This window comes from Clinocottus analis, unplaced genomic scaffold (assembly GCF_023055335.1).
Source record: "Clinocottus analis isolate CAN_PGR_092001 unplaced genomic scaffold, fCliAna1.0.p SCAF_8, whole genome shotgun sequence".
Taxonomy (NCBI): Eukaryota; Metazoa; Chordata; class Actinopteri; order Perciformes; family Cottidae; genus Clinocottus; species Clinocottus analis.
Window position 1 is genome coordinate 7,487,012 of NW_027176240.1, and position 15,997 is coordinate 7,503,008.

Consider the following 15,997-nt stretch of genomic DNA (forward strand, 5'->3'; position numbering starts at 1 on the left):
TGAATGTTTTGCTTTTATGTTTTTTTTTCTTCTTGCCATTGCGTACTGTAACTTCTTTTGTGTTTCATTCAAGTCACACATGTTTTGAGCATCACTTGTATGTTGCTTTGTATTTATGCAATAGTTGCAGTTGTGACTATGATGGTTTGTGGATTTAGGCCTGACTTTACTATACAGAGTGTAACGCAATGAACAGGCAAAATACGGGAAAAAATAAAGGAACCCCTTTTTGAATGTCCAATTAAACTGTCTTCTTATAACTAGTTTTCTGGCAAAGTAAACTATATTTGTATAAGTTATAAGTCAAACTAAGGTGTGTAATTAAAATGTCAAATAAGTAATTGTATAGTATGTAAAAATGAATGTTCAATGTTTTAAACGTCGTAGTATAGTATATCACAAAAGCTTTATGACGTAAAAATATCAACTTCTATCAGTAAGTCACAGTATTGTATGCCACAAAATGTCATTAGAAAGTCAAAGTAGCCATAAATCATCAGTGTATTATGTCATAAACTCATATGCTATGTCAGAAAAATATCTTAGTGTTCCATAAGAATCAGTAAAACATATCATACACTTTAGCAAAATGGCATATTTTGAATCAACTAAAGCTTTGATAGGGCACAGCCCTGTTATGATTTATTGATTTTCCAATGAACCTGCACATTAATGTAGTAATTGTTGCATTTATTTCAACACTTCATTCTTAATTATTTAATTAGTTTATTGTGAGTTATTTATGTATTCATAATGTCTGCCTGAGTTCTGCACAGAGGCAGCTCCACACTCGGGGGCAACACAAACAAGCTGTAAACATAACATCTGATGTTTTTTAGGTTGGCAATGCAATAACAAGAGCAGTTCAGAGTTTTCATATGTGAGGCTTTCTAATAACCTAATAACAACCGTAAGTTTGATATTGTAGTTTAAAAAAACATGTGTCTCTTCTCCTCTTTGTTAAATCTGCACACATTTCAAGACTTGGTATGTCTTACACTTTCCAAAGATATCATTATCTCCAATGTCCATCCCCATAAATGTTCATAAATCTGCTTATAATAACAGAAAAAAAGACTCATCTTTTTACTCCAGAGTTTCAGAATCAGCACGTTTATTTGATTTCTACAGTATCAAAGTTATCCAGTGACGGTTGTCTGTATATTAATGGGTACATTGCAAACAGGAACTGCTAATAGCTAATGATCATACTTTTAATGATGCAAATTTGCCAAACTTTTAACAATCATAGGCAAAAAGAAAAAACGAGCTTGAGTAACTCAGCATGAATTATGAAATAACACTTCCTGTTAGCAAGAATTATGGGTATTTCCAAAAGTTAGAGCAGGGTTATGTACCAAATAGAAATAACAAAGAATAATAGAAGTGACAAAATCCTTTCTTTTTTTTTGTTTGTTTGTTGCACAATAAATATTTTTTGGGACATAACTGACTTTGAAAAACCCCTGTGGAGGATTTCTAAGTATCTTTTAAATAACTATAATAAAAAAAAAATGTGAAGAGAAACAAAAGAATCATATCCCACAAATGTTCCACGGAGCCAATCATCAATCAGAACAGTAAGTTTTATTTATTGTTTCCAGCTGCACTGTATGCTATATGTTCACCTTGTACAAGAAACGAATACAAACACTCACACTAAAAACCAAACAATCTGCTAGCAGCTGTCTCTTGCTAACTTCATTGGGTTGAAGGGATGGATGTGGCTGCTGCGTCCCAGAGGGCGCGATGCCTCCGAGAGCCACAGCTGGCGTTTTATTAGAGCAGAAAAACAAAAAGCGGAAGAAAATCATAAAGAGGAGAGGGTGGGGTCGTTCACGTAAGACTATGATTATAAGAACATTTAACAAGGCAATACAAATCGGACAGGACTGAAAACCTCGAACATCAAAAAACGTACATTTGATATATAAAAGAAATGTCACGATGGAGAAAGACGGAGACACGAAAAGCAATAATCCAGTTGTTCCTCTTTCTGTTTCGATTTGGACGTATTTGAAGGCTAATCATTTTTTTCCTGAGTCAGTAAGAGAGTTACCGTTTTTTGTTTTTTCCTAAATCGCTCGCTGGTGCTGCGATGTGCCGCGTTGTCGGTCCTTTGGGTGCAAATAGATAACATTTGGGAAACACAAATATTTATTGTCGGTACCTCAGTTCAGCAGAGTTGGAGAAGTTACAACAGCAATATTTAATTGATGTGACACACTTCATTTATAATATCGAACCCAGTGTCTTTTTTTATTTATTTTTTGGTTTAATAGAGCAATTTGTGCCTCATAAGCCGAAACATCCTCCCTTCAACTGGAAAGCGGATCTACTGCTCTGCATTGCGTCTCTACATTCAGGGGCCACCAACCACGACGAGTAGAAATGAGCAATGATGGAGTCCAGGTTCCTGACGGAGACGCCAGTCGCTGCTGTGGTCATCAGCTGATTTTTGTTATCTGCTAAACATCTGTATAACTTTTACATCCATTCATTTTCACCCACTGAAGAAAAGAAAAACAAGTATTCACTTGAAACAGAAACACAGAATATAGGAAAAAACAGAGGAAAGTAAAAAATAGTAACAGACATGTTTGCGCTGAAATGGGTGTAATTGACGAGGGAGGAGGAAGAGGAGGAGGAGGAGGAACGGAGACTTGACGGATTGTTTATGAAGTCACTGTCTCTTCAAGCTCTTCCTTTCAACCGAGGAGTGTGGGTCAGATTTCTGTCCTGCACGTGGAAATGTCAACATGTCCCAGAAGTCAGGAGGAATCCGCCTCACTCCAAAATAAAGAAAACAGAATCACTGAAATCAACGTAGAACAAAAAAAAAAAAAAAAAAAGAAAAAGATATGCGGGAGGAAAGGACTCAGATCTTCGGCGCATGAGTTCGATGGTCGGTCTCGTCTCCGTGCGGCAGCTCGTGTATGTATCGTAACATCCGCTGTCCTCACTTGGGCTTCGTGGTTTCATACAAAAAGAAAACGTGTGAAACGTTGCCCGGCAGGCGGTCTGCTGGTAGGTTCAGATGGCTGAAGTCGAGCGTACATTTGGATGGTTGAGTTGCTGTTGTTTTTGTGTGTGTATCTGCGTCGGTTGTAGCCGCCTGCTCGGTTACATCAGCAGGCCTACGGCTCAGTCATGTGCTCTCTCATGTGGTCACCGTGTTTGGAGGGTTGGTTGGGGGAGGCGGCCTGTGACGGATGGATCCCGGGGGGCAGGGTGTGGGCGATGGCCCCTCCCCCAGGCACCAACCCCTCCATCGGTCCGGGAATCCCACCGGGGGCGACACCCACCACGCCAGGAGGGAATCTGGAGAAGGAAAGGAGACGATCAACGGGCCTGACAGAGAGCAGAGAAAAGCTCTCGAACCGAAAGGAACCATTTGCAATTTCCAAAATGGCAAACACAAATCATGGAAAACGTCTGCTGCTGCTGCTGCTGCTGCTGCTGCTGCTGCTGCTCAGCGGCTGATTCATCACTTCCACTGTTTTACTCACCATGCAGCTGAACTAACGCTTGCTCCTGATCATTACTGAAGTTGAATTTGAACAGTAAGTGCCAATTGAAAAATACAGAATCAACACATGAAATAGGAACAATTGAATTCAATTGCACATCATGATATTGGGAGACAAATAACCATTTAGGAGAAACAAACAACTTAGTTTGAGGAGACTCACTAAAGCATCTTCACCTCAGTGAAAGAAAATATTTAGAAATGGTGCAAAGTTAAACATGGCAGGAGCACTGCAGCGTGGAGGCAACACATGAGCATGTTAGAGGGTCTAATCTGGTGGAGGGGAGGATTTAAAAGGGTCATTCACCCAAATTACTCTTCTTTCTCACTTCCTACCAAATGGTATTTCATTACAATTGAGGTCAATTATACATGTGTTTGTTTCATGGTACTCTCTGTCAACAGATGCTGCATTGTTTCGGTAAATTTGGCTATTGTCAGACGATGATTTAGCTTTTCTTTTTATTGGCTTATTGGCTCCTTGTGAAACAATCTGTGTGTACGAATCGTCTCACACTCCAGTCTCGCAACCAAAGTTGCTAATCGTAGCACAAGAAAAAAGGAAGAGTGGTTTCATGATATTGAGAAAATACATGAAAACAACATAATCGTCGACGTCTCTTCCCAGAAGTAGTGTTCCCTGGAAGTGAGTTTTTTCCTTCTTCATAATTTGGGTGAACAGATCCTTTATTGCAGAGAGCTGAAAGCAAAATGGGGAGCAAACAACTGATATCACAGGTTTGTTGCCGAGGGGTTTTACAAAAGTTTTGTCTTTTTTTTCTTTCCCTCAACGACATAACTATGTTTCCTCTTCCTCTACTCTCACAAAAAAAAGGTAACTGCACTCTTTTGATTACACTTCTTACTTATTTTACTTGATTTCCAGATGTAGCTGTAAATGTATTAACACCTCTTTCAAAATCTGTGTTTCTGTTTCAGGGTGGTGGTGGTGGTGGTGGTGTTGGGAGGAGTAGGTGGTGGGGGTTGGGGGAATTAATGAGATGCTGGGTAGAGTGGGTACAGTTACAGGACATGTGAGTGTGAAGCAGAAAAAGGGCTACAGATTTCAATGGGATTTGTAGTTTGTATTAATGATGTTATTCATTTGCGCTGGCCTGTGGGCCAGCAGTGGTCGTATTCATTTACCTGGTTGAGATTTAGGTATATAATTTGTCCTGCATTCCCCCCGTTGCTATGGCCTGTACCATGGTTTGGTTCATTCGGCTGTGTGAGAGAAGCAGTTCATTCTGGTTGAGACAATGTAGAGACTGAGAAACGAAGAGCCTAAACTCAACAAGGGATTAATTCATTTGGGCCAACTTCTATGTATAACGGCGCCACAAAAAAAATAGGCCCCGGCCTAATATTCAGGAAAAGAAAGTCAGAATTGTGGCAAACATACATCATGTGAACATGGCGATAAACCCCTCCCCCCGTGTCTGAAGCCTCATTTCCTGCAGGTGTTGATGTGAAACAGGTGATCTCTGCGCCATGCCAGTAGCCTGCTGGGCTCATTCGCATACATCCCCCTCCTACCTGTAGGCGGCGCCGTTCATCTCGGGGTGAACTTGAGGCTGCTGCTGCTGCTGCTGCTGCTGCTGCTGCTCCATCATTCCCCACGGGGCGGAGGTCACGAAGAACTCCTTGTTGATGCAGTTTCGGAGGCTGTCAGGAATACGGCCTGTGTCGGGGCGAGAGTGAGCGGCGGTGAGCAGAAGAGAAACCAAAGAGCTCCGAGTGCGGGGAGTGTACTCGGTGACGTCTCCGTACCAGTGATGGCTCTGCGGATTTCTGTGGCGGCGGCCTCTCTCATCTCCAGTGATGCCTGCTCGCTGTACCAGGCGGTGTGGGGCGTGCAGATCAAGTTGGGGGCGTCTTTCAGTGGGCCTTGGGAAAAACTGTTCAACAGAAGACGAATGACGGAAAAGAAAAACAACGTCATTAAGAGGAGCGAGAGGAAAAACTTTTTGGAACCAATTTTCTTGATATCTCTGGGATTTAACAACGTATTGCCTTCAATTATTATTAGCATTTACTATCGTCCTCATCCATATTTCAGATTCTCGTCATTCGCCATTTTTAAACAGTGAGTTGAATCAATGAACAGAGGCCGTTGGAATCTAAATATGTGACAATAAACACCTGAAAGGCTCCGACTCGTGGACGTCCAACGCAGCCCCCCTTATCCGGCCTTCCTTCAGGGCCTGAGCCAGAGCTTTCTCATCCACCAGACCTCCCCGCGCTGAGTTGACCAGGAAAGCACCTTGACGCATCTGCAGACACGGCGCGACATTTCATTCCCTCCATAATAATTTCAGCAATATCAACATGAGTGGCTTTGAGATCGCAGCCCCCAGAGGTGTTGCCATCGGCTCGAAACCTTTTACATGCAGTGCTCTTCAAATAAAGAACGGACGAGGCAACAAAAAGCCTTTCAAAGAAAGGCGGCATTTAAATGACACTCCCTTAATTTGCACAGAAGCTCTTGTTCAGGATATACAATAAAACTAGCATGAAATGTATGATGGAGACGAGCATACGTTGTCTTCAACTTGATTTTCTCAACTTTAAGATATTTTGGAAACATACTCTGTTTGGATGCAGCTGTCAATGCGTCAAATAGTTATTAAACCCAATTAATTGAACACAGCCAGTAGTAAAAATATATGTCCTCCAGGTGGCAGCAGTGATCAGGAGAAGAGGATTACTCAAGAGCGTTCCTTTCGTTTAACATATTAAGGGTACTCAAAGCGTAAAAAAACCCCATTACATTGGGGCTAAAAGTGCACGTTGTGGTTACTTTGACTGCTGAATCGTCACGGCTGGTTACCTTGCATGCCCGCTGACTGCTTGGTTGGCAACTCGCAATAAGTGTGGTGTGCGGCATGAACATATCCTGCTCTGTTACATTACATCGTCAACAAATTGGCATTACAGACAGTAACACAAAAAGATGCACCTGTGTTCCTTTGCATGTGTGTGTCTTTAGACTATCTTACTCCTCATTGAAAGGTTATTCAAACAGCCTAGTATTGGGAGTTGCCAGCAAAGGAGCGCTAGCAGGCAGGGGATGCTAGCGGTATATATCCGTGAATTATTGTCCCCTTGAAGAGACTGTGCAGCTCGCCTTTGGAGGATAATGAGGAAGAGCTTCTGCCAATCAAGGTTCATCACTTTTTTTTTTTGATAAGTTGCCGGTTCCGTCAGCTTCTTGACCAATGCGAGGCGCCCAACCTGTTTGATGGTGAAGTCGTTGATGAGGTGGTGGTTGTGTTCGTTCAGGTTGCAGTGCAGGGAGACGCAGTCGCTCTGGTAGAGCAGGTCCTGCAGCGTGTAGACTCGCTGGACGCCCAGCGAGCGCTCCAAGCCGTCCTGGAGGTAGGGGTCGTAGAAGAGCACGTTGAAGCCGAACGCCTTGGCCCGCATCGCCACCGCCTGGCCTGAGCGCCCTGCAGGCAGCACAAGAGGAGAAGAAGACACGGACTAAGAGAGGATTCAGGTTTTAGGATCGTGCGTTTTAAATGCCACTCGTGTTTTAGTGAACACAAAAGAAATCAAGTGTGCTCACTAAAACGTGTGTATCACTGCTACCACTGAAAGGATTCATTTATTAATGTATTAGTTATTTAGATTATTCACTCATCAAAAAAAAAAAATCAACATCATATTCAAATTTGTATTTATCTAATTATTTTAACCAAATACACAAAAAAAACTAACTTTTTTTCTTTGATTTTCATTCTAGTTAGCAAATGTTAGCATGCTAACCCACTACAATAACTTCAGCCTTCACCAACTGAACAACATTTGAGCATATGAGCTGAAGCATCAGCGGGCCTGTGTCCGGCTGGCAGAGCTGCCAGCAGGTTGGTAGATCACTCAGAAAAGAAATTAGTATTTCGTAGCCCTGATGAGTTCCAAAAAAGTAAAATGAAAGTAAACTGGGTTAACCAAACTGACAACCTGGAAACACAGTAAAAACACAATAAAGGGATGATCAGCACTTCTATCTGATAGCACGAATCGAAGCGCTGCCTTGAAGAAAGGGAAGTCCATTGAAGAACATTTCATCTCACAAAGTGGAATGGTAACATCAGGTATGTTTTCATCTGTGGAGACGCCGTCCCTGCAGGCCGTGTCAGAAGTACAGCTACTGACTCCGTACGGTTGCTGTGGACTTAAAGCAGTGGTTCTCAAAACCTTTTCTGTCACGCCCCACTTTGGAGGAAGCCAAATGTTCGGGCCCGACCGCCTCAACAACATTGGAACAAAATGGACCAACTTTTTGAGACTCCTCCATTCCGTGCTTTTTTAATTCATAGATTAAAGAAAATTTAAATCCCAAGTAAACCAGATTGCTCAATCTGACAAAAACTAATAACATGTGCACTCGCCTTTGTTAAAACAATGCAAATAAAATGAGATATGTGCAAAAAATAACAAATATTTTCCAAAAAGATTACCAAGGAAGCCGGTTGGGTCCCTGTTTTCTCCCCATAGTTTCATGTAGAAGTGTCCTTGAGCAAGACACTGAAGCCCCAGAGCTTCACAGCAGCACAAAGCTCCTTAATTACTAAGGATGTGTAAAATGCAGAGAATAATTCCCCCGCAAATTTTTTTTTAAAGAATCTGCACTCCCCCTCGCCCTCTTGCGAGGGGGAGTGCCACCTGTAATACCTCCACGCCCCACTAGAGGGTCGCGCCCCACAGTTGAACCACTTAAAGAAAGAATCCGGCGCTTAAAAGAAAGACGGCGCTCACCAAATCCGATGAGGCCGAGCGTCTCGCCTCGGATCCTGGCTGCCCCCGACGCCACCTCCCGGATCTGCTCCACGCTCTGGACCCGCGTGCCCTCCCGGAGAGCCTGGTACAGCCAGGTGTTTCGCCGGTACAGGTTGAGGATGTGACAAAGTGTTGAGTCTGCCGTCTCTTCTACAGCCGCCGAAGGAATATTACACACCGCGATGCCTGGAAAAGGTCAGATTGCAGGAGAATAATGAAGAAACACTGATATACATAGATCTTTCAAATGACAAGCAACATAATTGCTTCACAGATTTAATAGTTATAATAGTTGGTGGAAATTACTGGAGCTGTTTTGAGAGAGATTCATCTGTAGTTTATAATTCACAAAATAATTGGCAGGGAATTTCTTTTCTTTATGACCCTCTAAAAAATAATAAAAAAGCACTGTGTATAAAACAAAACTGTGAAGGATAAGAGGATAATTATAACTGCTAATTATGCCCATGAAAAGTAGATTTCTCATAGAATCCATGTCAGCACACCAAGATGTATTACCACAAACGACAATAATTAGGATATCACACTAAATCCTGCTCTCATACCAAACATATGCCGAAGGGGCCAAATGGGAATATCAGGAAGAGTTTTCATACCAGTTGGAGCATCTGCTCTGCATATGCAATCAGCATCACATATTCTGTTAACAGTATGTAATAATTCCTGTTACATGTGTTATTTATGTTAAGTCAATAAAGCGAGCAGAGTTTGGTTTGGCCCCCGTCCAAACGTGCACTATCCTTATCCATAATGCATTATTTTTGTTGATTTATTCTTCACTTCTTTCCCATGCGGTAGTGAGCGATGAGCCATATGGGCGGATAGGACCTAACCTTGTTCATTATTCTCGGCATATGATTACTGTCTACCTCACTTTTCATATCTATCTTCCCCCTCTTTTGTCTGCCTCCGTCTCACCGAGCTCCCCGGCGGCCTTGATGTCGATGTTGTCGTAGCCGCTGCCGATGCGGATGACGATGCGCAGCGCCTTGAACTTCTCCAAGTCCTCTCTAGTCAGGGTGATGGTGTGGTACATCATGGCCCCTACCGCCTCGTTCAGCACCTGGGGGACAGTAGGGAGGGGGGGGGGGGGGGGGGCATCGTCACCGCTGTCTTATTACATCAGTAGTCCCTCAACCATCATTACAGCCATTAGAGATGGAAAATCTGCATTCATCGGTTTTCCCCCCACATTACGAATGAGAAACTTGAAGAAGAGAGCTTTCACTGCCTCCCATTCCGCCGCTCGTCGACGCTCACGTCGGCTTTTCTTCATCTAAATGCAAATTGATTGTTTATGCGTGCACTAAAATATGAGCGCGTGTCTGTGTGTATAAAATGACTGCTCGCCAAAGCTGCTTTTTGTCACAATCCATTAATTCAAACTATACGCAAACAAGGTTGAAGTGGAAGCGGGCCATAAAGTAGACTGACAGCTGCTGAAGAAGCCAGAAAGCAAGTAGCTGCAGCAAGCTACGGGCGGCAAAGAAAGTTGAAATTCGCAACCCGCTTACTGGATTGACCTAAACCAGACAGATGAGCTTTCCATGCAACAATTCGGAGCTGTAGTGAGAGCGGGATGCTTAATTCAAGGTTAAAGCTCTCCTCATGCATTAATCTCATTACTTGAGCCCAGCAGCAGGCTATGCTGGAGACGATGCTGGAAAATGAGAGCGAATCACAGCCAACTGTTAAGCAACAGGAATACGAGCCGAGAGCAGCAAGTTTACGCGGAGTGGAAAAAGTGAGAAAATGTGTTCTTGTGTTGTGTTAATTAGTGAAATAACTCGTCGACAGTGCGAGCTGGCATGTGAACCTTTGCATCGCTCCGTACAAGGCTGCTACCTACAGCAAGGGATCATGAATATTGCAAAGCACATGAAGCTCTCGACGGAGGCAGCAAACTGCACTTATTCTCAGCCTGCGTGATGGAACGTTTACCGAAGCTTCACAGAAACACTTGAGCGCGGAGATTCATTTGTGTAAGGTTTAAGAGGAAGTTACTTAGCGTGAATGTATAAAATCAACTATAAAATAGGGAGAGTTATAGTTGTTGGGAGGCATATTTTTCAGTTTGTTTCCCACAGTTTCCTGTCCTTATGCTAAGCTAACCGCCTGCGTACTCCAGCTTCATTCTTCGCGCAAATAGTATCAATCTTCTCTTCCAAAATATTTGTATTAAACGCCTGTTGTCCTTCCTCCGCGTATGGTTTTCCAAATTCTGAGCGGCGAAGGGATGCAAGGACAACAATGCAGACATGAACGTCATGAGCCATCATCATAAACTACCATAATTTGTTGTACTACTCATGAATGTAAGATGATTTAAAACACAGAGCACAGATAATGCCCACACTGCATAATCGCAAAGTCTCCGGGTCAATTCCAGCTGAGGACCATCATTTAGTGCCACGCCCCCATTCTCTCTCTCTTAGTGTTTCCTGTCCCCTGCTACACTGTCATCTCTCAAAAAAAAAGGCCCAAAAAAATGCAACAAAACTACATGCCACTGCTGTTTGACAAAGTACTGATATGTGCCATTTCTCTCGCAATATTTCCTCCCGATTGATGTTGCGTTTCGTCATTTTCTTCTAATCCTCAACTGCGGTCGAGCTTTTTAGTGCACTTTCACTTCGCGCTCGTACAGTAGCGCTGCATGAGAACAGTGGTTTATTGAGACAGCGACGTCGACATATCTCCAGGTTTGTATCTTTCGGAAAGTCTTCGGCGTCTGTCCAAGGGCGTTGACTGATATATCGGTTCGTAGAAGTCATTTATTACAAAGCAGCTGGGGTCCCGGGTTAACTCCACAGGGGCCACGACGTGTGTGCAGGTCACCACTGGCTTGCAGTTTGCCCTTTGAGAGCACAAGTAAAACAATATACCGATTTCTGAGTGACAGATTCCTTAATCGCTGCGTCTGCTCACTCCCAGGCAGCGCATGCAAAAAGACAGCAAGTTTGCTTTGGTTTGCTTGCTTGGTGTGTGAGTCTGTTTATCCACGTGTGTGTGAACAGTGCCTCCCTACTGAAACTTGCAGTGAGGTTTTTGGCAAGTGTTTAAATGTGTGTGTGTGTGTGTGTGTGTGTGTGTGTGTGTGTGTGTGTGTGTGTGTGTGTGTGTGTAGAGTGCCCCATCTGTACCCTCTGCTGTGCAGTTATAGTAGTGGGAATGCTGCCAACATCTATTCTCCCAGATGGGTCCTCAGTATGTGTAATGTATTCACTCTGAGAGCATCTTACTGGACAGAGTTCGCTTGTGTGTGCGTGCGTGTGTGCGTGTGTGTGTGTGTGTGTGTGTGTGTGTGTGTGTGTGTGTGTGTGTCCGTACATACATAAGTAATATGAAGAAAAACTCATTTATTCTATTTAACCTTTAAATTAATTATGTTAGGTTAGGTGTTAGGTTGGATTCAAAACGACAATTTTGAGAACTTAGTTCAAGATGGCGTTGTCACTGAAACGCAGATAACATAAAGTGGAAGCCTTCCTGTTGTCTCTTCGAGTGTAAAGACTCAAACCCTCCAGCTTGGATTGTAAAATAGCTCCCGACTTGCTCCAGTGTATATGCAGTAAAATAAGACAAATGTTTCACCCACTCCGGCTCAGAACAATTATACTGCATTTCTATTACCAGCCTCCGCCTCCTTATTTAACAAAGCAGCACTTCAGCACCCAGTGGGATTAGAGCCAGTGATGAAACCATTATAGTTGAACTGGGAGAGTGGAACAAGCCAGTGGGCTGAACTATCGTTAAAACATTACAGAGGAGGAGATGCGGAAGGAGGAAAGAGATGATTCTTCTGCACTCAACTGAAGGCCAATTATTCAAGAATCACACTCAACGTTCATATTACGTCCAGATCACAGTCTGTACGTGTGTGTGTGTGTGTGTGTGTGTGTGTGTGTGTGCTTCCTGTAGTTACTGCCACCACTGCTACTGCTACTGTTGTTCCAGAAAGCAACATGTTACTTCAGAGTACTATATGATATATGATATATGCACTGAATATTCAACTTTTAAACAATGCCTCACTTCCTGTGAGTCACATTCAAAGACATATTTATGACGTAGCTTATGATTTAACTGCATTTAGACTTTAATTCATTTGCTTATCATAGTTCTATTTCATTCTATGCATTTTCTTGATTTTTTTCTAGATGTGCGTTTCCTAATATTAAAACATCAAGACGAAAATAACAAAAGGATACGACCGTCGAAATATTACAAAACATGATATGATTCAAATGGTTTGTCCAATATGCGACGCTGCTTGTTACTGCTCCTCCACCTGACACAACATTATTATAATTATTCTTTTTTTTTCTCCTCCCTTTTTATTTGAATGACGTAGATAAGAAACATATCCACTCTAAACTTAATTCCTACAGTATGCAACAAAAAAGAAACAAATTTAAGGCAAATCGACCAGAACAAATAAAGGTAATTACATACACGGAAAAGGCTGCTGCTAAAAATAGCTCATGAATAGGGAACCTTTAAGAAAAAAAATAAATAAAGACTTTGGACACGGCTTTGAGAGCCTGAATGGCAGTTCATTTTTTTCTAAAAGGTTAATAATACAGATTCTATTGATGCAGGTAAAACTAAACAGGCAATTAAATCATGTTATTATAAGAATGGAACGCTGCATTCTCTAAAAACTACAAATGAAAAGGGGACATGAAGTTGTTTCACTACCTTTTCATGGATCTCCTGTGTGGACTGAGCGTCACAGAAAGCCACCGTGGCCAGATCTTTGAGGATGGGCATCTCCACCGTGCAGTCGCGCCCATCCAGCAGCGCCACCAGGGGGCGCGGGTGCATAGGCCCATTCATAATCTGGGGCCGAATACCTGCAGACCGACAGGAAGAGAAAAGAGGGAGTTAATTATTTATGTCTGGCACGCACACGCACACACACGCACACACGCACGCACGCACACACACACACACACACACACACACACACACACAAAAGAAGCAGTAAAATGTAGGCAACGCATCCAGGAGGTGTTTACACAGATCGTGACTGTGTGTTTGGCCTGTGTAATGCTAAACCATTAACACGCACACACACGGACACACGGACACACACACACACACACACACACACACACAGTTCTCTTTAAACCACGAACATTGTCATACCTTGCAACACTGGTCGATATAACACACATACACACATACACACACACACACAGACATTACTGGTGATCTGAATACCCCCCTCTCTCGCTGTTAGCCACACTGTTACCAGGCAACAGGTCCTTTCACCCCATGAGGTCATCACCTCCATTATCCTATCACCGTTGAGACGCCGGCAGGCCTTAAGTGCGTGCGTCTCTGCACCTCCTGCACAGTTTACACCCTTCAGACACTCGTTCCGACACACACACACACAAAAGATTAGCAGGTTTTCATCAATTAAATTCAAACTTGTGGCGGACTCCAGGTCGGTCCTCTCGGGGTAATAAGTGTTTTGACTTTCTATCCGTGTCCTCACATGCTGTAGAGTTATGATATGATTGTCCTCTAGGGAGACAATTGCCCCAAAACACTGCTGGAAAACTCGAAACACGCGAGTAATGAGGAAGTCGTGACGGAATCTGCCAATTATTTCAAAATCAATGAGATGTTTCCTTTAAGTAGTGTAAAGATTAATATTAAGGAGAAAATGTCACAGCGTGGACCCAAATTCCACACAAAAAAAAAAGAGGAAAAGGAGACAGGAGGAGGAGGAGGGGGGGTCCACGCACCACCACTCTCTGGCTCCCTGCTGCCTGTTGTCATGGTGATTAGAGGATTTGGGCAGGATTATGAAATATTTTATTTAGTGACATCTGCGCTGCTGGAGAGGGTATCCAAAAGCCTGCTCGCTCCATGTCTGTCTCTCTAACTCCTTTTGGGAAGCAAGGAGACGGCGTTTGTGACCTACACGTCCCAACATGCTAACATATGTACAGACAGTATGTATATACAACGGAAAACATAAATACAGCAGCGTTTGAGCTAACCGGGCTTCAACTCTGCAGCAGCAGGCGTGTTTACGGCTCCGCACGGTTAATCAGAAATGCTGCAACGATGCTCTGAGTTACAGGGAGAAGCAACTCTGGACTGGTATTTTCGGGAGCTGGTTTTTAATTTAAAAGGCCCTAAAAAAAAACCTATTTTCTCCATCAGCTCGTTGCTGTGAACGAGGAGATACATGAATGCAAAGGATTCGGCCAAAGTCAGAAGAGTTTCGGCTATTTCACCGGTTTGCAAAATTCAACTCTTAGTTGTAAAAAAAAAAAAAAAAAAGAGTAAACATTGGAATGTAAATGTGATGCCACGTTCATGTTTATGATTGACAGGACACTGTCAAAAGAAATAATAATCAAAAACAGTTGTGTGTTCCTTTTAGCTTATAGAGAGAAAACTTGTCCATTTTAGAAAAGATTCTAGATGCAACTGATCCAAAGTGGAGACTCTTATTGTTCCTTTAACAGGTCTACATACATCTCTGTGGTGCCCCATTTTCGGAGATATGCAGCGCTTAAAGGATGCTGAAAAAAACAGGCAGTAAATGATGCAGTTTGATGCCTTTACGCACATGCAAACACACACGCACGGCGTAAGGAATAACCACCTGCGCTCGAGCCATCACAGAGAAATGGAAACAGGGGATTAATTTAAAAAAAGGACCTGAGCAGCATATCATTAATATCACAGCTTTGACAAGCTGACATACAAGCTGCATTTATTCAGGGTTAATTCCTTTAATAAGTGCCGGTGTTCTCCCTGTCGCTCTCTGGAAACCAAAGAGGAAGGTGAACCAAATTCAGACATCTCAAGAGGCGAGACTTTACATCAGGCAGAGATGGCATGTAGAGTTATGATATTATTGCTTCACTTTTATTTCGTGCTTAGTTTAGTGTCTCGTTGTGTGTGGAATTTGAGTTGAGGGTTTTTATAACTGCTTTGGGGACCACTTATTACCAGGCTTTAGAGATAAAGGATTGTGTTGAAATTATATTTCATTCCAGTCCAGTCATTTACAACATTACTATTGTGCAGAGCCCATAATAAAAGCGGTGCTTGATAAAAGCTCAAATAGCATAAAAGATGAGAATGACACATAAAAAATGTATTAAAAAAAAAGAAGTGACCTCCATCCTTCTCTTCCTTGTATAAAGATGAATGCATGCATTATTCTCACTGGAAGGACTCACGGTGTGTGTGTGTGTGTGTGTGTGTGTGTGTGTGTGTGTGTGTGTGTGTGTGTGTGTGTGTGTGTGTTAGCCAGAGGAGGGGGGGACACACACCTGTGGCTCCACGGCTCTCTCTCTGCCACCCCAGCACACTCCCGCAGAGTTCATTATCACAGTGCAGACTGGCTGAGCAAGAAAATACTTCAATCATCTTTCAGTCACACACACACACACACACACACACACACACACACACACACACAGACAAGGAAACGCAGCGCTACTCCAACAGACGCGGCACACATGACAACACAAACAAAACACACGCCCCGGGATGAAAAGGACAAAAAAAAAAAGCAGCCGTCACAGATTCACTTGCTTATATTTTACACACAGTCATGAGCAAGAAGCTGCTGGTGGAAGAAGAAGAAAAAAAAGTAGCGTCACTTGTAGGATGTAGGTCAAACTGCTG

General features: G+C 42.9%; 1 protein-coding gene across 6 annotated transcripts in view; it reads right to left on the reverse strand.

Moving 5' to 3' along the window:
* Positions 1–683: 683 nt before the first annotated feature.
* LOC137779656 (C-terminal-binding protein 2-like) overlaps positions 684–15,997 on the reverse strand; it is a 61,511-nt gene continuing 46,197 nt past the window's right edge. For 2 of the 6 annotated variants that reach the window (XM_068567757.1, XM_068567758.1), the window contains exons 3-10: positions 13,034–13,188; positions 9,251–9,395; positions 8,291–8,497; positions 6,764–6,978; positions 5,672–5,802; positions 5,300–5,427; positions 5,066–5,210; positions 690–3,321 (exon numbers count right to left, since the gene is read on the reverse strand). In XM_068567757.1, coding sequence (XP_068423858.1) covers positions 3,138–3,321; positions 5,066–5,210; positions 5,300–5,427; positions 5,672–5,802; positions 6,764–6,978; positions 8,291–8,497; positions 9,251–9,395; positions 13,034–13,188 — 1,310 coding nt within the window. In that variant the 3' untranslated portion in view covers positions 690–3,137. Of the gene's footprint in view, positions 3,322–4,675; positions 4,754–5,065; positions 5,211–5,299; positions 5,428–5,671; positions 5,803–6,763; positions 6,979–8,290; positions 8,498–9,250; positions 9,396–13,033; positions 13,189–14,963; positions 14,980–15,997 lie in introns of all 6 variants that reach the window. The other 4 variants (XM_068567756.1, XM_068567760.1, XM_068567755.1 and 1 more) reach the window with 4 other exon arrangements.